The sequence below is a fragment of the Engystomops pustulosus genome, chromosome 5 (assembly GCF_040894005.1).
Source record: "Engystomops pustulosus chromosome 5, aEngPut4.maternal, whole genome shotgun sequence".
In the NCBI taxonomy this organism is placed as follows: Eukaryota; Metazoa; Chordata; class Amphibia; order Anura; family Leptodactylidae; genus Engystomops; species Engystomops pustulosus.
Genome location: NC_092415.1, coordinates 80,518,814 through 80,541,711, shown reverse-complemented (window position 1 = coordinate 80,541,711; position 22,898 = coordinate 80,518,814). Strand labels below are relative to the sequence as shown.

The 22,898-nt window shown below is 39.6% G+C and overlaps 1 protein-coding gene across 1 annotated transcript in view; it reads left to right on the top strand.

Annotated features, from left to right (window-relative positions):
* The window catches only part of RNF144B (ring finger protein 144B), a 51,394-nt gene that overhangs the window by 11,617 nt on the left and 16,879 nt on the right, over nucleotides 1-22,898 (top strand). The window contains exons 2-5 of the mRNA XM_072152462.1: nucleotides 7,782-7,982; nucleotides 10,873-10,977; nucleotides 12,932-12,992; nucleotides 20,661-20,865. Of these exons, the coding sequence (XP_072008563.1) occupies nucleotides 7,818-7,982; nucleotides 10,873-10,977; nucleotides 12,932-12,992; nucleotides 20,661-20,865 (536 nt within the window). The 5' untranslated portion in view covers nucleotides 7,782-7,817. The remainder of the gene's footprint in view (nucleotides 1-7,781; nucleotides 7,983-10,872; nucleotides 10,978-12,931; nucleotides 12,993-20,660; nucleotides 20,866-22,898) is intronic.

Genomic DNA, 22,898 nt, shown 5'->3' with positions numbered 1-22,898 from the left:
AGGGAGGGGCAAGTTTACAATGAGTTCCTGGATGCCGCCCCAGAATCTTTATGGTTCTGCAGTCCATTATTCAATTTACACCTGACACATATATTCTAGGCTCCAAGATGAAACCACCCAGCAGTACCACCCATCCTACTTCCTTATAAAATCGGACTCATTAGCATAATTTTTTTTTTTAGTTAAATGGCTTTACCAGAACCCCTCCATTTTCTTTGCCTGCAAGGCTATTACACTTTCTGACCTACCTGCTCACTCCAGGAATTATCTGCTCTCTCATCCCGCTGTATTCTCATGGCAGCAGCACAAAGTGGGAGGGTGTAATTGCTCTGGAACAATGTAACAGCCTGTGAGGCCAGGTTTATTAGCATTATTTTAAGTTCATTTTTGACGGAGGGAGACCATGGATAACACATTTATGAAGATTACCACCAATCGTGGGTCTTATCCTATTCTCTACGTGGCGGCACATGGTGCCACCATCTTTCTTCTTCGAACGTTATGGGGGGGGGGGGCGGCGATTGGTTGCCATGACCCAAGGCTGAATGGTTTCTGCAGATTCCATTCAGTGGCTCATTGTAATGAATCATATGCAAAAACGCTCTATACTGTAATACAGCAATATTGCAGTATATGGTAGGAACGATCTAACCATCTAGGGTTAATGTACCCTAGAGGGTCTAAGAAATAGTGGGAAAAAAAAATACTAAAATTTTAAAAATTCAAATCACCCCCCCTTTCCCTATAACTGATATAAAACATAATAAACCGTAAAAAAACAAACACATTCGGTATTGTTGCGTACGAAATGCCCGATCTATCAAAATATAAAAATGATTATTGCTGACGGTGACCTCCTAAACAGGAAATGGCGCCCAAATGTCTGAAACGCGACTTTTACACCTTTTTACATAATAAATGCAAAAGTGATCAAAATGTCGCACAAGCTTTAAGATGGTAGCAATGAAGACATCTGCTCATTTCGCAAAAAATGACACATCACACAGCTCTGTACACAAAGTATGAAAAAGTTATTCGTGTTAGAAGTTGGTAACTTTTTTTTTTTTTTTTTTTTTTCTTACGTACACATTTGTTTTAATTTTTGAAAATGTATTAAACGCAATAAAACCTGTATAAACTTTATCACTGATGGTACGGAATCAAAGAATAAAGTAGAGGTGTTATTTGGAGCACAGAGTGATGAAAGTCGTAAAAACTGAGCCCACAAGAACGTGACGCAGATGCGCTTTAAAAAAAAAAAAATTCCACTTTTTTTTTTTTTTTTTTTTTCCCAGTACACGGCATGGAATGATAAATAACATCATGGGAAAGTAAAATTTGTTACGCACAAAATAAACCCTCACACGTAAAAATTAAAAAGTTATGGATTTTCGAAAGTAGAGAGCGAGAAATGAGCGATAAAACCCTGCGTCCTTAAGGGGTTGAGGATCAAGCCTGAAAAGATCTTCATGACCAAACACTATAATTTCTGTAGTGGAAATGTAGTGGATATACAAGTGACCAAAATTGCAAAGAAAATGAATTTGAGGACATTATTCAATTAAAAGAATCGATGGCCAAAAAAACAAACGATGGCTTCCTAAAGACATGGGAGTGCTCTTATGTTTAATTTGAACATTGCAAAAACATCTATTGCTCAAACCCTCTTCCATTGGCTATACTAGTTAGAAAACCATGTTCAGGATAGTACGCCACGGGAGGTACTTGCAGGTACTTTCTCCACTCTGAAAGCCGCAACTGCCATTATTGCCGATTTCTTCCGCAGAAGGTGTTCTGCACTAAACCTATCTAACCAAGCAAGATGGACACTCGGGCTTCGTCAATGGAGCGGGGACTTCAAAGCTATGTAGAATCCCTTTTGAAGAAGGTGTTTGGTCCAGAATTGGACACTATATTCTAGAAAAAGCAGCAGACAAAAAGGAGTTCCCTAAAGTTAATGTAAACCAGAAGACTTCTGACCTTAAAGAAAGAGGGTTTCCGTATAAAGGCAAAGGAAAGCTAGTTCTCAGTTCTGACTCCTGAGGGTACGTAGGCCTGCTTCCAGTACAAATCTCTGCCATTTAGGATATTATCTGTCCCAAAAATCTTCTAAAAATAATGATTGAAGATATTGCTTTCTTGAGGTCAAAAGACATGATCATTCCATATCATTCCATCTCTAGACTCAACAAATAACCTTCCAGATGAAACTGCTCGCTAAGAGGTGCCATGAGCATTTAAGGCCATGAGTCCGAGTTGGATATTGGCCTTATGGGACAAAAACCCGCTTCATTTAAATCGAAAGGTAGAGCTTTTAGACTTGGTCAAAAGATCCTTGAACTGATGGACAAACCTAGCAAATCTGGAACAAGGGGTGCCTTTGCAGCCATGGCCAATTACAGTTGTTCAGACAGTCAGGCCAGTCAGGCTGGGGAGCAAATGTCGGAGGTAATGTCCTTCAAGGACAGCGCCCAATGTCCATCATGATGTTAACACAAAAGTGGGGCTAGCAAATGATTGAAGTTGGTGCAAGAAGCAAAACAGGTCTAAGTAACATGTTTCTTATCTCCTAGATCAAAAAGATCCCATCTTACAGAGGGATGCTTTCAGGCAGACATGGAACGCCCCCTTGATGTATGCATTTTCTCCCATCTCCGTCATACCGAGGGTGATACAAAAAATACAGCGGACTTTCAGTAGAAAGGTCTTGCAGGCAGTAGTCCCTTCCTAAGAATACTTATTTGGTACAGCTCCAGTTGTGGCAGTCATGGGGACATCATGGAAAAGGAGTTATTCTCGCCATTAATCTGGTTTCCATTAGTCCGTCATGACGGCCCGTGTATAATTCCCTCCCCTACTAAAGGCTGTCTGAGGTTGTAGATATTGTTTTATTTCTTTTACATAATTTGCTATGTGTGTGAAAATAAAAAGATTAGAGGCCTGTAATTGACATCATACATAGACTTCAGCTAATATCAGACAAGATGTGAAAACAAATCCAGAAAATCATTGTCTGATTTTTAAAGAATTTATCTTTAAATTATGGTGGAAAATAAGTATTTGGTCATCTACAAACGAGCAAGATTTCTGGCTTTTACAGACCTGTAACTTCTTCTTTTAAGAGGCTCCATTATCCTTCACTCATTACATGTAGTAATAGTGCCTGTTTGAACTTGTTATTAGTATAAAATAAATCTGTTCACAACCTCCAATAGTCAATCTCCAAACTCTACTATAGAAAAGACCAAAGAGCTGCACAAGGCTGGGGAAACTAAATTGGCAATAGGCAAGCAGCATGGTGTGAAGAAATCAACTTGTGGGAGCTATAATTAAAGGAAGACACACAAGACCACTGATAATCTCCCTTGATCAGGTGCTCCATGCAAGATCTCACCCCGTGGGGTCAAAATGATCACAAGAATGGTGAGTAAAAATCCCAGAACCACAAAGAGACCTAGTGAATGACCTGTAGAAAGCTGGTACCAATGTAACAAATGCTACCATCCTGTAGTGCCAGACGTGTCCCCTGCTTAAGCCAGTACATGTGAAGTTTGCTGGATAACATTTGGATGTTCCATAAGAGTATTGGGAGAATGTCAAAGTAGAACTGTTTAGATGCAACTCAGCATTAACTCTTTCTACCAAAGAACACGATACCTACTTGCATGGGGGTGGCAACATCATGACGAGGGGCTGTTTCTCTCCAAAGGGACCAGAGCAACTGTTCAGTGTACATGAAAGAATTATTGGGGTCATGTATTGCGAGATTTTAAAGTGCAAACCTCTTTCCATCAGCAAGGGCATTGAAGATGAAATGTGGCTGGGTCTTTCAGCATGACCATGATCCCAAGCACACCGCCAGGCAGAGGTCGCACTAACTTTTTTCCAGAAGAGTAATAATACTCCTTTCACCATTTTTGAGGAGTATTTTTAGCCGAGGAGGAGTATAAAATTTTCAGCAATACATATAAATAACTCCTAGGCATATACAGTGTTAATAGATGAATAGCAAGAAAATCATTACAGATACAACATAGCACTGTACTACCCTTTCTTACTAGCAAATCTGGGCAGTGGACCATACTATGGCTACAGATTCCTTTTATACAATACTTTATTAGCTGTGTTCAATACACAACTAATAGCCCGCATGGTAACAAAGCCCCTTACACGATGCTTAACATCAGCAATGTGAAAGAAACTTTTGTCATCGGTGTTGAAGAGACTGCATCCTGTGTCCTGCTCAGCCTGTGCGCTACAGGGGATTTTTGGGAGTAATGACGCCCCATTATGCGTTTATGACGTTTGGTGAGGCGAAAATGCGGCCTCTGATTAGGACCTTGGCATATATGTAGAGAGACGCTCTATATATCACATACATTAATCCATATGACCATCTCAGCAATGTACAGGACCAAAGTCCTCAAGAAAAAGGATTGACCTTGTCCAAGATATGGGAAGAACTACAACTCCCAGCAAGACCTGAGCAGGATAAGAGTGGTAGTTCTATTGCAACATCAGATCTTTTTCTACTTATAAAACCATGTGGATAAAACTGATGTCCAACAATCTTAACATAACAAGTCAGATCTGAGGGTTTGTCACATTGTTCTGTATTGTAGATGGGATTCCTGCTGCTTCCAAAGAACCACTGACACTTGTAACAAACCCTCAGCTGTGAAAAATCATGAAAGAGCTGCCCACACAACCACAGGCTCCATTATTCTTCAGTTAAAAAAATTTAAGTTACAGAAGTCTTAGCTATTTTCATTAACCGTTTTCATTAAACTGTTTTCCTACTACCTAAAAACACAAGATTGAAAATTGGATATTATAATATAATAGTAATAATAATGTATAATATCAATCTAAAATCACTTTAAATGAAGAGAGACATACAGATTTACTTCTCTGACAAAGTGAAGCTATGTAGACAAACATCAGCTTCCCATTAGAGTGAGATTGTTGCATGTTGGCATGTTCATTTCCTACTTGCAATGAAATCCATCTGCTTCAGTCATTACACATTAGTGTGTCTGGCCAATCTGATGATTACTTTGTTTCCATACATTAAAGGGTTTTTCCTGGACTGTTTTTTAAAGATTATACTTGTACATTTTTTTTCATTCAGCTAATCTCTCTAGGAATCTTGCCATAAATTACTGCTGGAGCTGTTATGCCATAGCCATCTGAATGACCATCTTGCTATGGCTGATGGTGTCGCCCCTCTGAAGAATCTGCTACCACAGGGTTTCATTTGGTGAAAACTGGAAAGTAAGGCTAGTGGTTAAATGGGTGTCAGATCAGCATTTTATTTATTTATTTTTTACATTTTATTCTGTGCTTTAGAATATATACAATTTAAGAAATCTAAAATATTGCAATTTTAATCATGTTAGGATATCTTGGCATATATTACTGCACAATGACCTTGACAATTAGGAAATTGTGTGTTGTTTTCTATGAGCGCATGCACACAGCTATAACTTTCATGGATCTGTGTCAGGGCAGTCTGTCTGAGCTGTAAAAACACAGATCCAAGATTGTTACTATGCATGTAGCTGTAGACTGTTTTGAAGTTTATCAAACTTGTTTCAAAATTACACCTTTGGCACTTAGCAGCCTAAAGTTGTGAGTATGTTGGTATGTTATGCCAAAACAAAACGTATTGCTACAGCAAATTGATAAACAAACCCAACCCTTCTTTGTTAGACAATTGATTCAAAAAGTATTCAATGATGGAATGCAGAATGTCACAAAAAGCACATGACGCCTACATAAGATGCCTTAATTCAACAGTTTTTTAAAAGTATTTTGTGACACTATATGTAAGAATGAACATCTTAACCTTAAGTGTCCCCACCTATTTATAATCTAAGCATGGAAAATATGTTTGTTCTACTTTTCATATTCATAAAATAGAAGTATTTTGGTTTGGAAAAGTCTTCAAATACTTTATTGTGAAAGTTTATTTATTTCTATTTATTTCTTATTAGGTTCTACATTTATACATCCACTTAGGGCTGTTTCTCATTACTCCGTGATCAGTCCATGATCATGGCTGTGATGAGTGCTGTGCAATGGACTGATTTCTATGCTTGACGATTGAAGTCTGTGCGTTCTATTGATATCTGATGCACCAAGTTCTTATTTCCCCGATATGTAGTGGAGCTGAATGTTGGGGTAAAAAGAACTCTGTACATTATATTGCTATATGATGCACAGAGTTCAATCCCCAGCATAATGATCAGTCCAAGGCACAGCACTCGTCATGGCCATGATCACAGAATAACGGGAAATGACCCTAAGGTGTGAACCTGGGATGAGGTTCCTTTATTTTATTTATTTATTTATTTTTTGCAGAGTGTTCACACAATTTGGTCCCAGTGTAGTGAGACAATGTGTGCTCACTGTGCCCTTGGACCATAGGGCTCTATGGGGGCCATGAGCTGCCTGCAGTTTGGGTTGTGTGCATGAGGCCTTAAAGGGAACCTGTCACCACATTTTTTTTTTTTTTTTTTTAAAGTTTCCCTCAAATCCCCATAAAATCCGTTATAAACTTATCAAGGGATCTATACAGTGTTGTGGGTGTGGCATAATGTCATGTGACCAGGTTGACATCATTGCAGGTTCTTTAGCCTCTTAACATTAGCAAACTGTACCCCATGCACATAACTGACCACAAAAAAAATCACAGCATACCTGCATAGACTTCTACTCCTCTCTTTGCAGACTGCTGTGAGTTCATGTGATATGATATGCTGTAATTTCATGATACATATATATTTTTGGTGTACAGGTTGGTAATGTTAAGAGGCTAAAGGACCTGCAATTATGTCACCCTGGTCAAATGACATTACTGCTGCATGAAGAGAAAGAACGTGGAGGACCTGCTGGATTCAGCCAGAGGAGGCAACGCCCACCTCGACTCATAAAAGGGTGTTCCTTAGTTAATAGGGCTCTATGGGAACCTGCCATTACCTGTATTTTTTTGTGCTTGTGATCTGTTTACAACTTTTGTAATGACCATAGGCCTGATTTAGATAACCTTTTAATATAAGGGACATGCGGATAAGCAGTGTTCTTTCTACATCAAAGTAGCTAACTTTTAATATAGCCCATCTGTGTGTGTGTGTGTTTTGTTTTTTTTTTGTTTTTTTTATGGGCTTTTCCTTTAATGCTTCATCTTGTGTAAACTATTCATCAGGGGACGAAGTGATGTTGTTAACTAGGTTAATGCTGACCATGTTGGTATTCTGTTTTTATGACCTAACTTTAAAGTAAGAATTCTGTAATTGAGGCAGCTTGCCCTGAGAATACGTAACAATTATTGTTTGTGCACATTCACGGATTATACACTCCTATAATAATTACCAGCCAACTTGTGTGTTTGGTAAGTCTACATATAAAGAATAAGTATTGGCCTGGTGCTGAAGAAGGTGAAGTGAAAAGTCTTAAGAATTTTTCTAGTCATCACCAAGAAACCCACAATAATGTCTGAATTTTCTGGACTCTATAAGCCGAGAAGTTACCAGAATACAACAGCTATGTGTGAAAGTATAATAGAGGATGTGTCAGGAATTTGGGCTAGTAGTCAGACTAGGCAAACGGCGACATAGGAAAGCCAAATCCCATAAGGCAGCCAATTGCAGGATAGAGGCTGTGTTTAAGAACTAAAACAGTCCTACAAAATTTGGATGTAGTTGCCATGAAACTATGATGGTGATTGAATAGCATTGGTAGTGTTATTTATTGTTTCCATGTTTCTATCTTTACTTTAGTATAAAATGGTGAAGATGTTGGCAGCCTAAGATAAGATGGCTACTGCTGGTAAAATCTGTCATCATGCCATGATGAGTGGCAATTCAACTCCCCGGGAATTGGCTTTGGAACCTATAATTATGTGCAAGCTGTGTCTGTGTGAACATCCTCTTGATATGATGACCACCCTTCGAGAATGCAGCTGTATCTTCTGCACAACAGTAAGAATTTTTGTAATTCTTGCCATTACATATAACCTCTAAATTTTGTGCATCTGTTTTTCTGTATTTTCATCACAACATCATATTGATCCTTTATTTTCAATTTTTTTTTTAATTTTACAAAAAACAAGCAGATATGGTGTTCAGTCTACCTTAGGGGTACATGAATTTTGTGCCCTTTATTTTCTATGTTAGTTTTTTGGTTTGTTGGAAAAAAAAATTGAGCCTTTATTATTGCCATCAAGTTTTTGTGGACGTGAAGAAAAAATTATGGAGAAATGCCATACCATGTGAAACAAAAACGGACTGACCTAAAACAGCCAATACAGGCAGTCCCCCGGTTACATACAAGATGGGGTCTGTAGGTTTGTTCTTAAGTTGCGTTTGTATGTAAGTCGGAACTGTATATTTTATCATTGTAATCCCAGCCAGAACTTTTTTGGTCTCTGAGACAATTGGATTTTAAAAATGTTGGGTTGTCATAAGAACCAGGATTAACAATAAAGCTTTATTGCAGACGCCTGTGATAACTGTTACAGCTGATCATTGTAGCCTAGGACTAAAGTACAGTAAATTACCAATATCCAGAGGTCCGTTTGTAACTAGGGGTCGTATGTAAGTCGAGTGTTAAGTAGGGGACCGCCTGTATATTGTCCATGGAAATAACAGATGGCATACTGAGAGAAATGCTTGGGAGCCCTTAGACTCTCAAGCAAAATGCAAAGAAAATGTTTTCCTGGTTAGAGATAGATAGATATATCTATCTATCTCAAACTGTATATTTATTATAGGAACCCAACCCCAGGCACCCACACTGATGACACTACACAGTAGCCACATGCATATCACTTTGTTAGCCTATATGGAGAGAAAATGGTTTCTAGAGTTTACTGAGAGTATAAACTTTTTGCCAGGCGTCGCATAATGATGAAGAGGTAGACTCCTCACATGGTCACTATAGAATAATATACAGATTAGTGTGTAATGGCAAATAACAAAGACTACCCTAGGCACTGAAGTGAAATGTGTCAAGTGAAATTGGGATAGCAGAATATTGTTGTCAGTTCCTGCTCTAACTAGCTTATATACATTTTTCTTCTTTCACATGCTTTCCAAAGTCTTCAGCAGGATACCAACTCCCAAATTGGAAAAGGTTCTGTAACAGCCCAAATACTATGCATACTCAGTATAATTTTCAGCATATGAATCAAGTCTATTTAGCCTAGTATGTCTAAAGTATGGGCAGAATGAATAGACCTTTATGTATGTGTTATTTTTAGTCTTTTATAGCGCCACCGGAAAACTGCATAAATAGGCAAAATGACATACCGTACTTATTCAATATATTAGTTTACCAGCACTTGGATATGAAATTTTATTCAGTTTATGAAAGATTGGAATACAGTTTTCTTTCTATGTCCTTGGTTTTTGCAACTATATACTTTATCCATATACATTAAGGGCAGTCATTCAAACAGTCTTTTTACCTTTTCGCAATTTTCGCTTATTAGGTCTCATGTACTGTGTGTTATTGTTAAACCTTTTATAAAATGGCAAAAACAATTATTCATTTTACATAACAAGCAACCGTAGCAGAGCTTGTTACATTATATATATATATATATTACCTAATATGCTGCCCCCCCTCAACAAGTTACAAAAAAACATGTAAAGTGGCCAAGCCCTTTCAAGAGTACAGTACCTTTTGGGCCCAGTACATAACTGCATTCAGACCTTGGTTGTAATCTTTCATCACAAAAACGTCTTACTGATCTGTTAAAATGTCCATTGATTATATTGTACTTTTAATGATTTCCTTTAGTGTCAGTTTTCACCACTTCTGTTGTTTCTATTGCGTTATAATTTTTTCCGCCTCAAATAACGGAAACCTAATACAACGGTTTCCAACACACTAAACAGAAGCCATTCAAAGTCCATTGAAATTAATAGACATTTTCGTGGATCAGTTGCCTTTAATAAAAACAATCCTTTTCTGCCACAACTATTATGACCCATATATTGTATTCAGGATCTTTCAGTAACTACATGAAAAACATATGCACAATATTTTTGCATTGTCTCTGTTTCTGTTGCAGGTCCCACATACGTGATGTTACAAACTTGTAATGTTATTTCCAGTGCAATGTCTGATTATATGGTTAAAGGACATCTACCAAAGGGATCATGGATTGTAAACCAAGCACACTGACATACTGGTGTGTTCCCCCTCTGGCTCTTATGCTTTAAAAATTATGCAAATAAGCCTGTGTGACTCATGCTCATTTGCATAATTTCTAAAGCCGTTGTTTTGTAAACACCAGGGCATAAGAAGCTAAAAAAGAGCAGATCCTGCCCGAGGGGGTACACTAGTATATCAGTGTACTTTGTTTACAATCCTTGATCCTGATGGTAGATGTCCTTTAAACAGGACATACAGTACCTCCTGAAACCTCCAGAAACCTCATAGAATGTTCTCGTTCTGGATCAGTGAATCTAGTTTGTGATATCACTGTGACAGCCAGTTTTGAAAGTGGACCTAGTGATCCGATGCTGTTCTGGCTTGAGAATCCCCAATAATCAGCATTTGTTATAAAACTAATTAAACCTTCCCATACATTTTATGGTAAAATGTATTATTACATGGCAACGAGTCTGATAAATTGCCACCTGCTTCATAAAACAAAGGGCCCTTTTTGGCTTGCAAACCCCAATGGAATGTAGAAGGTGGTTGTCATAGGGAGACCATCCCTTTAATCGAAGTTTCCTCCCACTCAAAAATAGCATATCTTACTACATCTGTGTTGTATACATTGTTGTGAACAGGCTATGTAATATAATTGTGTTTTTCCTGGATTTAGAAGTTGTTGTTGTTTTTTGTACCCACATTTAGTGCCTCAGACAGTATGTGGAGTTGTCAGTTCGTGAAGGATTTGGTTCTCCAATCACCTGCCCAGACATGGTGTGCCCAAACCACGGATTCCTTCAGGAAGCAGAGGTACTTTTTCTTAAAATTATTCTTTACCTGGCAGCAGTCTCTCATTACTTACAGATTCAGAAGCAATGGAGTTCTTGTTCTTCTTTTTGCCTTGAGGAAATGTTTACTTTACTTCAGTCTGTTCTATTTTTATCCTCCTCAACATATCCAAACCTTCCACATCTAGGAACTATAGGCTACTGTTTTTCCTTAGTAATCCTGTGTCCTGTACTTTCAGCAGAGCACTCTGTATTTGTAGTTTTGATGTATGTACAGAATTATATCTGCACACATGGGAAAGACTGATGTTGGTAGATATTCAATATTTTAAAAAAATGTAGGTAGCTAATTATGGTAAGGCTCTGTTAACGTTAGCATTTGCAATGTTCATTTTGTTGTTCTGTCACTGTTGTTGGTAAGTATACCACAGTAAGGAGTACAATCCTTGCTATCAGATAATTATTTATAAATCAAAGGACTCCTTTAATCACAGTTTCAAATTAGTTGTATGGCAACTGGTGCTTAAATGTCGAATAATTCTTTTCATCGTCCCCTTGGGATTATTGAAACCAAAGGCTCTCAATTAAGATTGCTAGTGTATAAAACATGTCCAAGCACATCACATCCACCTATGACTGTTGTATACCTTTTTACTTTCCAAGAACATAGGTATAAAACCTTTGTATTAAAGACAAATCTTTCATCTCCATTCTTTGTTTCTCCATGTATGGGAAATCCCTTTAGAGGCAAAAGGGTGGCTCTGAACGGCCTTTTTGGGCACATACAAATAGATGCTGCAGGTTGCAAGCAGCGTAGGATACTGAACAGCAATAAGACAGTATTTATAGGTACATGAATTTATAGCTACATGTATCAGAAGTGAAAATACCTGCAAAATAACAGTTGGACTTCCACATTTCTTTTTGTGGAAGTCTGTTATCTTGTAGGTATTTTGAATATTTGCTGTAGTAGCTTCCCTTTGAGTCTATTTGGTTTAGGATAGCAATTTTTGGTCCTTATTTTTGTTATATGTATTAGAAGTGAGTAGAGGCAAAGTCGGACAGAAAGGGAGTGGAGCAGACTCCCTTTCTGTCTGACTTTGCCTGCCTTTTCCTCCCCTTCACCTGGATATTTTGAAGTCATTTGGGTATTGGATGATTAGGCTTGCGAGCAATCCAGCAATTCTATTTTCTTGCACAGGTCACTTTTTTTTGTACAAAACAAGTTTTGTGTTGCATGTATTTAGATGCACATTTAGCTATTCATTGTCTACTAAGTAACCTGTATACTTTTGTACTACCAGATTGAGATAGGGAGTTTAGGGCACATTTTGCCCTTGGCAGCTGTATACAGCCTTTTGGGTGTATTTTTAATTGTTTTTATTCTTTGTTGTCCTGTAGCTGTTTTTTCCATGAATTAATAAATATTGTTATACTAGTTTAGTCCTGTGTACGCATCCTACTTTCCTCCTTGATTTTGTATAAAATTGTCTTTTCTGCTCACCTCCCCTCTCCATGGCCGCGCTAGACAGAGGCAGGAATAGGAACTGCCCTGTGTTCTGTGGCGCAACTACAAAGTAAGATACAGTGTTCTTACCACAATAAGCCTGTGGTGGCCATGAGCTAGCTGACATTTTTTACAGTTAGCTCACGGCCACCATTTGCGGATATGTGAATAGAGCCTAACCTGAAAACTGCCACGCTGCCAGTGATTATTAAGAGTCCCCTTTGATGATGGGATATATATCAGAATCCTCCCTTTCACATCTTCCGTAGAATAGGCATAAATGGCTTTGCAAAGATCTACATAACAGCTTTGTGACCACCTGCATGTCTATATGTCTTGATGGTAGTCTCAGTACAGGCATGTCTTTTGAGTGATTCATGTCATTTTTAAGAAAAAGTATTCACACTTTCACAAGATGTCAGCTGCAAGAGTTTCTGTAAGACTAATGTTGGACTCTTATTTTTCTTAGATTTCTTGCTTAGTATCCATTGAACAACTACATTTGTATCAGCGGTTAAAACTTGAACGAGGTATGTCCTGTTAAACTTCTGAATATATTTATATGTTCTAGGAATAGAATGACACCAACCATAGTTTACAACCATTGAAAATTAAAAACGCGCTGGAGATCCATGGGACGTAACTGCTGTAAAATTTCAGTGGCAAACTTCCTCTCAAACCTTCCTCTAAGTTGCATACTGCCCTGTAGCAATAATGAAAAGGGTCTCCTGCCATGCCTTTAACACAGCATAAGGCTACATTCTAACACAGTGGGGCTTATTTACTGAGGGTCCACGGATTGAATTTCCGTCAGATTTTCAGACCTTTTTGGGGATCGCGCCGCTGGGACAGGTATTTGGTAGGTGATTGTCGCACGTGATCTGACTTTCATGCGACACACATCGGGGAGTGTGGGGGGGGCTTAGGGTCAGGCCGTCTGACAATCCGATATGAATCGGCAGCACAATTCGCCGTAGAAATTTTCCACACAAGGGATTGTCTAGTATAAATTCCCACCTGACATGACACACAGAAAACGTCTGGACAAATAAGAAAAGGAGGGGGGTGGCACAATACAACTACAGAAAAGTAACACAGGGCAACAAAGGGAAAGAGAAGGGAGGGGCTACTACTAATTCGAGACCACCTATAAGTGTAGTGTAATCAGATTTGTAAATGGAGGAGGATTCCATGACACCACAAAGCTAATTGAGCTAAGGAGCTAGTAGCGTTGAGGGTGATGGCAGCTGGACGTGGTGTGTCCAGGGCTGCCACATTTTTTAAAATGGCTCCATGTTGTCATCCCATATTGCTGAAATCTTTTCATATAGTTACATCAGCGAGACCTTGCTTTCAACTGGGGTTGTCGATTTCCAGGTAGTCATCAGGTTACTGGCTGCCATACAGATAAACCGACACAACTTATGAGGTTGAAATTTAAACATCTGTGGTTTATCTGCCAACAACAGTACTTCAGGAGTAGGTTTCACATTCCTTTTCAGGACCGTTGAAATAATTTGAGCTATGTGGCTCGAAAATCTGACCACATCCTCTAAAACACAAGGGTGAGGCCAAAGAGAAGAGTTTATGGATATGTTCCGGAAGCCACATAGGGCTTATGTAGGATCTTAATGGACGTTTTTGCTAAAGGCACGTGGTGATTTCCCCTCCAACTGTCTCACAATAGTATCTCCACCTCTGTAACAACATGTTGACATTCAAGTCTTACTCCCATGGAGTCGTAAAGGGCAATTTCTGATTTCCCTTGGTGGTTGACTCATCATCGAATAAATGGAGGACAAAATACCTCTTGACATAGTCGTATTACAAATAATCTCAAAGAACGTCATGTCTAGGAGAAGAGTCTGAGGACACAGAGAACTAGTTAAATAAAGCGGCTGCTGTAGTTGAAACCTGTGATATTGGAGGAGGTCCTGTTTTGTTTACAAATGCCGCCACTGTAGCCACCTTGTCCCCATTTAGGAAATGATGGAGTTGCATCAAGCCCGTCTCTCTCCACCAACTAAAGAATCGTGGGTGGGGGAGAAAAAGACCATCGCAACCTATGCCACATAGTGAGCGAGTGATAGGTAAAAGGGGCTCTTATTGATGGCTTGGGTGGCAGGGGACCTGTATCCCAAAAGGCTCCCAGTAGGGATACAGGCTTCAGTAAAGAGGTTTCTAATGAGAACTGCAGGGGAGCCAGAGACCCACCATGCACAGCTATTATTTGGAATAACCTAGCCACCTGATGGTACTTGACAATGTGGGGTACTGACATTCCTCTCAACTCTTTTATGTAAGTGCATCAGATGAGTCTTTATTCTGGGTTTCCTACCCACCCATATAAAAGTGAAGATGGCCTTCTGAAAATCTTGTAGGACCTTCTCACAGGGACATTAATTTGGAGGCAGCATTAATGCGTTCATTTTTCTAGAATGCGCTCTATCCCATGATATGGCAGAAGTATCTCAATTCGCAAAGTCAGATTGGAGTTGCCAAAACAGTCAGCGGGAAGTTGGCTGAGTACAGCGAGTCTACTGAGGGGTGTAATCTTGAAACCCAAATATGTAGTATAATTAAGAAGCCAAAATTTAATTGTAACATCTTACCAGTATGAGAAGCAATTTCAGGAGAGTGCCTCAGTTTACACATAGGTTTGCACGAGCTTCTGGCCTATCCATCAGCACAAAAAGGTTAGACAATGACGTCAAAGGTTTAGTTCTAGTCAAAAGCAGATTGTCTGTGAATAGATTCAACTTGTAGTGGCTCCCAATTCGAGCCCTGCAATGTACAATGTTAGCCCAGATCAGTCTAGCCAGTGGCTCCATTCCCAAGGCAAATAAAGCTGGGAGTAGAGGGTGGTTTTGCACGATGTCCCTTGCAATTTGTATAGTAGACCTGGTAGTGGTTGGAGCCTCAAGGTTGGACAAACCCCTCTAGCACAGAAAATATATACGTCCAAGTGATGCTGTCAAAGGCTTTTTTACCTAGTGAATAACATTCAGTACTTTTCTTATATTACCAGGAGCCTGCCGAGATTGAATAAAGCCCACCTGATCCTTGTGGACTAGAGCTGGGGTAATATTGTTCAGTCTTTTAGCTAGAATACCTGTTAGCAATTTATAATCAATATTCAACAAGGAAATAGGCCTATAGTTCTTAGGAGACTTGTGGTCTTTCCTGGGTTTGGGGATTACGGTAATGTGCCTTCTGCAAGAGCTTAAAGAGCAACTGAGGGAAATTTTATTGTAGAGAGCCGTGAGCCTATCAGGGCCTGGGGCCTTGCCCAACTTAAACCGGTTGCCAGTTCTGCCTCCTCTAAGCCGATGGGGATGTTTCTAATGTGTGAAGGTCCAATGACCTTCGGGAGGGATTCTTGGGCCAAAAAAGAAGGAATAGTAGAGGCTACAACAATGGGAGACTCAGAATACAGTTTTGTATAGTAGTCGGCTATTTTGGTAGGGTTTGAAGTAGTCACGCTAGACACTGTGTGTATGGCATGGACAGTATTGAACGCCAGTTTCCTGGCTAAAAATTTGTCCAGTTTATTGGCCTGCCTCAAATAAAGAGCCTTTGTCCACTGAAGTGTCCTCACTGTCTACTCTGTTTAGTCCAGTCGAAGCTTAATTGTGCCACCAGTTTAGTTATGGTCCTACACAGGGCGATCTGATTAGCAATGTTCAAGTTTACGAAGTGCCTCTCTATTTGTAGCAATGGTGCCGATTTGGTTTTATTGTGGTGGGCTGAAAGCTTAATAATCCTAACCTTGATGAACATTTTATGGGTCAATGACCACAGAGTCCTGGCGGTCGTTGTCTGCAAGGAACGTGCCCAACTACCCAGCAATTTATGACTTGACAGTTTCATGAAGCTCACCTGTGAGGATCACAAACCTCCCATGGGGGTCGCAGGTGATCGATGACACCTAAAGCGGCAATGAGTCATGAAGTAGTATAACTACTCTTTGGTGTTTTTTAGGAGAAGAGCAATAAAATATTTTATACTGCGAGTACATGTATGCTGGGGCAAAGGAGTGTGAAGAATGATTCTTGTGTACACAATACAGATAGTTTGTGTTTGATGTTTTGGAGCAAAGCCTTCCTCCTCTTGAAGGGGGAATTAAAACCCCTTATATTATAGGACAAGACCGTGAACATAGCTCCTATCTGTAGACTAGCTAACAAAGACACGGATCTCAGAAACAAAGCAAGACAGTAATGAAGCAAGACTTCAAATGATTCTGGCCTACCTGGGCTTAGTACAAGGTCCTCAAGGCCGTCGATGGCCTCTAAACAGACTCCGATTGCAGTCTGGCTCTGTTAGGAGCCAAAGGAGCCTACCCGTTCCAGCGGGAGAACAACCTTTTCCTTTGGTGGGTACTCCCGCTTCCCGAAGTCATGGATTGCGAGCTTAGAAAGGCTGTGACCTATGATGTCTATTCAGGGGCCCCAGGGACTATCGAGAGGTCCCAGAAATGGTGCAGAGGTCTGGCCTAGATGCAGTCCAGGTTGCACCAGCTGGTTTGGACCACAAAATAATGCAATTTGGGTATCCAGCTGCTCACTTTGCTCTTCTGGTTTAGATGGTGATCAATTAGGGGTTTGGTGAGCTACAGATGAGAATATGTATACAGATTACACTGGGGGTGTCAGAGCTCTCCAAACATGCGTCCGACTCAGTCCTTGTTTTTATATTTTACCCAATACTTTTTGTTTTAAATGTTGACAGCCAAAGGTATTCAATTGGGGAAAATTTGTACTTTTTTATTTTTATGGAATTAAATGAAATTTAAAGAAAAACCTTTTTATTATCGGGTATCTGCAAAGTGGCTGCTGGATTTACTGCATCGGAAATAACTTTGCTACCCTGTTTTACTGAAAATAAGACCCCCTCCCCACCACACACACACACAAGTCCTAGCACAATTTTTTTTTTTTTTATTTTAAAATTAACAGCAGTAGTAAACTGCAGCTATTTTATGTAAATGGGGTTTGGTCAGAAATGTTATAGTCAGTAAATCGTCGTTCTCCCAGTGTATCTTTCCAGTACCGATATAAATATAACTCGTAGAGGGAAGATGGGCAAAGAGTTTGGCTAAAGAGGATTGACCTCTCTTTTATCATATCCAACGGACGGTGTCTCCCTCTTATTTATACAACGCCGCTCAGTGTTATTATGCGACTTGGCGCTTTCACTATATCTGCCTGTATCCCAGAGTGATTTCAAGAACCAAATAATTGGTGGCAATTGTTTGTGACAGTAGTAATTAGTTGTTACTATTGAGTTTGGACAGTAGATCAAGATTGTAATATGCCCGTTCATTTGTGCGTTATAGATCAGGGATATACCACGAGTGTCCTAAAACACCCCTATTTATCTCCCCCTTGCTGGAATATTGGAGGTAAAAGACTCTCTACCTCCCTAGTGGCTAACCTCGGCGTACTAAAGCGTACTGCATTAGGGAATCAAATGTATAGTCAGAAATGAAAAGGAGTCAGCAATTGAGTGAGGTGTAGATGTTTCAGGTCTATCTGTAGGAATACCCCCCCCCCCCACCTCCCTCCTACCTTTAGTACACTGAGGTTAGCCACTAGGGAGATGGAGAGTCTTTTACCTCCAACATTCCACCAAGGGGGAAATGAATAGGGGTGTTTTGGGACTCTCTTGGTATATCCCTGACCAATAACGCACAGATGAACGAGCATATTACGATCTTGATCCACTGACCAAACTCAATAGTAACAACTAATTAATACTGTTACACACAATTTATACTCTGTTAATTGGTTCTTGAAATCACTCTGGGATACAGGCAGATATAGTGAAAACGCCAAGTCGCATAATAAAACTGAGCGGCGTTGTATAAATAGGAGGGATATAAGAGAGGTCAATCCTCTTTATCCAAACTCACAGATGCCCATCTTCCCTCTATGAGTTATATTTATATCAGTACCGGAAAAATACACTGGGAGAACGACAATTTACTGACTAACATTTCTGACCAAATTCAATTAATGTCCTGGGATATCTTGTGTCAGGGGAAACCCTCCCTAATATGGGGAACATATGGACCGTTGATGGGTTCCCCTGATGACCTGCTTGGGTAAGTTCCTGACCTGGCTAGGAAATACCCAGCAGCCCACATGGAGGCAGGGAGATCCCTTGAGCACTGCTCCTAAAGCTGGATGTCCGGCAAAGATCTTAAGGGGACCCCAGCAGCATGTTGTCAGAACATGAGAACAGGAGATTCCCTAGAACATAGAGAGTTGTGTATTGTGAGCTGTTTAGAGATGGGACAATAACCATGCAGCTCTCCTTCCTCTAGAGATTTTCTTAATGAGCTGCTGACTATATACTATGACCACTGTGATGTGTATATATATTACACTCACCGGCCACTTTATTAGGTACACCATGCTAGTAACGGGTTGGCCCCCCTTTTGCCTTCAGAACTGCCTCAATTCTTCGTGGCATAGATTCAACAAGGTGCTGGAAGCATTCCTCAGAGATTTTGGTCCATATTGACATGATGGCATCACACAGTTGCCGCAGATTTGTCGCCTGCACATCCATGATGTGAATCTCCCGTTCCACCATATCCCAAAGATGCTCTATTGGATTGAGATCTGGTGACTGTGGAGGCTATTTGAGTACAGTGAACTCATTGTCATGTTCAAGAAACCAGTCTGAGATGATTCCAGTAGAAAATCCCAGTAGATCAGCAGTTTCTGAAATACTCAGACCAGCCCTTCTGGCATCAACAACCATGCCGCGTTCAAAGGCACTCAAATCGACTTTCTTCCCCATACTGATGCTCGGTTTGAACTGCAGGAGATTGTCTTGACCATGTCTGCCGCCATGTGATTGGCTGATTAGAAATTAAGTGTTAACGAGCAGTTGGACAGGTGTACCTAATAAAGTGGCCGGTGAGTGTATATGTATGTGATATTGCACACAAGCATAGAAAAGTTCTTTAGCAGCACTGCATCAAACAAAAGTTAAAGTGGGTGCACGCTCCACAGGACCAGCCACGTCCCTCAACAGTTAAGGAATCAGAAAAAGTGAACGGCGCTCCAAAAATTGTGGAATAACTCAAGTGGTGTGTATTCTCAAGCTGCTACGTTTCAACCATTTCCCTGCTACAGTACAGTCTGAGGAAGCTAAAGATTGCTGGGAGACTGATTGATTTAAACCTACAGATTTAATTCATGCTTGTGTTTTATCATTATAATTGGGTGAATATAATGAGGTTGATCTGTGGGCGCTGGGAATCCTCCTCACTCCTTTCATTCTTTACCCCTATCATTTCAGTAAGTAACTGGTTAATTATTTGCTAATTTGTGCTGTCACTTAATCCTAAAGTATGACATTTATTGCCTATAACAAAAGGGAAAAGTGCAATACAGTCTTGGCAAACAAAACATTGAGGGGTCCAGTGCAATAATTAATATACATGTGTAATGCGGTTACCATTAAGGGCAGAATATAGTAAAATATAAGTTGAAATTCTGTATACAGGCAGTCTCCGGGTTACATACAAGAAAGGGTCTGTAGGTTTGTTCTTAAGTTGAATTTGTATGCAAGTCGGAACTGTATATTTTATAATTGTAACCCCAGCCAGAACTTTTTTGGTCTCTGTGACAATTGGATTTTAAAAATGTTGGGTTGTTATAAGAATCAGGATTAACACTAAAGCTTCATTACAGACACCTGTGATAACTGTTACAGCTGATCACTGTAGCCTAGGACTAAAGTACAATAAATTACCAATATCCAGAGGTCCGTTTGTAACTAGGGGTCGTATGTAAGTCGAGTGTTCTTAAGTAGGGGACCGCCTGTAGTGTCAAACAATAGGCCATTATTAAACATCATAAGCAGCATAGAGGAACCCCATTGACTCCACACTTGTTTTTGTGTGTTAACCCTACCTGTCTATGTGAAATTTTTAATTTGCTTTAAATTTTGACTGTTTCTCAATAAATCTTGGTCTTTAAATTCAAAATTCTTTGTGTCGGTGTAGTCCTAGGACAACCCTGAGTGGCCTGAAAAGGTATTATATAGGTGGAGATCATTTTTGAGATTTCCTTAATGGTTGTGTTCAATCATCATAATTAGATCAATATCAGCATAACTAATTTGTCAAAGGTATGTGAATTTAATATTTAGTAAAAAACATGTATATTTTTGTATTTCAGAAGTTCATCTTGACCCTTGCCGAATGTGGTGCCCTACTGCAGACTGCCAAACAGTATGCCAAGTTAATCTGGGTGACTCAGGTTTGCCCGTATCAGTGGACTGCCACATTTGCCATTTAAAATTTTGTTCAGCATGCAAAAGGACCTGGCACCCTGAGCAAGCATGTGAAGAAAAGCAGCCAGTAGCTGTTCAACCTGAAAAAGGGTAACTTGTTTTTAACTAGCACAGTAGTGAAATTAGAAGTATAGTTGAAAGTAATTCTATGGTTTGCTGCTTAGTAAGGAGCTGGGACTAGTTGGTAGAAACTTAAAGGATCTCTACCACCAGAATGAAGAATTGTAAACCAAGCACACGGCCATGCTGGTGTCTGCCCCTCTGACAGGTTCCACTCTTTCACTCCTTGCTCTTGTTTTTTAAGAAAAAAAAATGTTAATGGGGCCTGAATCACTCATTTGCTTAAATTTTAAAGCTTTTTTTTTTTCTTAAAAACAAGGGCATAAAGAGCTAAAAGAAGAGCAGATCCTGCCAGAGGGGGCACACGCCAGAATGTGAACTTTCTTAGTGACAACCTGTGTATGTGCTACTGGATCTTCCCAGTGCTACATTATTGCACACTGCTGTACTAAATGCAATTCTTTTTTAATGGATTGATGCACTTGTCCATTGTTTTAATGGACCATGCATCTATTCTGTCAAAGAACAAAGAATTTCTTTGTGAGATTTCAGTCCATTTTCATTTATCCCTTGTCCATAGAAATGGGTCAATGAGAAAAAACTGACAGCACTTTTGTAGTAACCAAGTGGTGTCCATTAAATGTTTAGTTGCTAGGATTCACTATTGAATGATTATATAAAAAATAATTTTGCTTTCAATTAACATGTTCATAAAAAAAATGGATGCCACATGTGTCTTAACCCCTTTACGACTACCATACGGTTAAGTCCTATGTGCACATGCCGAAAGGACGTTAAGAGAAGGCATGACAGTGACCAACTTCATTATATAATAATATATAGCCAGCCCCCAATATGCCCAGCACATAAAAAAACTTGCCTATTCACCCGCGGCTCCTTTCTTCTCTCTGCTGTACTAGCCGTGCTCACTATGACACAATCCGTGACGACACCGCTGAATCATAGTGTGCGCGCGAGAGAGCAAAGCCGCGGCTTATACAGCAGAGAGAAGAAGAGGAGCCGCACTGAGCCATCGGTGAGCTGTTAAAGTTGGGCGAAAAAAAAAAAAAAAACTAAGTAAAAATTGTAATGATACGTAAAGCTTTTCCGGAGATATCATCATTTAAAGAATCGCATAGTAGAATGTCAAAAATTGACCTGGGAAAATATGCTAATTAGGAAAACCAAGCCTAGTTACCTTTTAAGCTAGCTCCCTTGATCTCAAGTATGACTCCAGGAAGCCTTATGGCATTATGAATGACATTATGCAGTATATCTATTCTAGAAGGAACGGATTGCCAATTGTAGACAACACTGTTTCGACCTGGAGAGAGCTCTTCAGTACAGCGTAGGGAACTGATTTGGCTTTTGACTAGGGTCGGGAAGTAAGAGTTCACCTTACACAGACTGCCAGGTAAGGCTGCCTTGTAGATGGGTGGAGACTTAATGCCATTGACTCTCCATAAAGGGGTTCTGGGAAAATATGCAAATAGATTTTCCAGTATGGGATAAGGAAAACCACTCCTCTTTTAGCTACCTTTTGTAAGGCCGCTCCCTGGACATTTAGGCACCAATGACCATCGGACACGAAGGGGTTAAAAAAGGATGGATGTATCCAAAAATGATGACAAATTGATGCAAATCTGCTCTTTAAAAACAGATGTTAATTGCTAGGTGTGCACAAACAAACCTATTCCTGGGTGTCAGGAAAAATAGCTTTAAGTCTTAAGTATTGCATAAAGTATCTGTGCATCCTTTTAATCAACTGGTACACAGCCATGTGCATCTAGCCGTAGTCTAATACATAGTATAGTTTTGAAAGTTCAAAGGCTCATTGCTCCATAGGGGAGAATCTATCATTGTAATTACATCAGGTCTCTGGCATACATACAGTATGTCTTACAAATGTCTCTACTGCAAGACATATTTACGAAGTATGACTTTTTAAAAAAATGTTATATGCAAATTTACTCCAGTCCCCTTGAGGCATAATCACTTTTTTTTTTTTTTACCAAATTTCTCAAATCCAGTGCTGACATTATCACCTAATGAAACTCTTAATG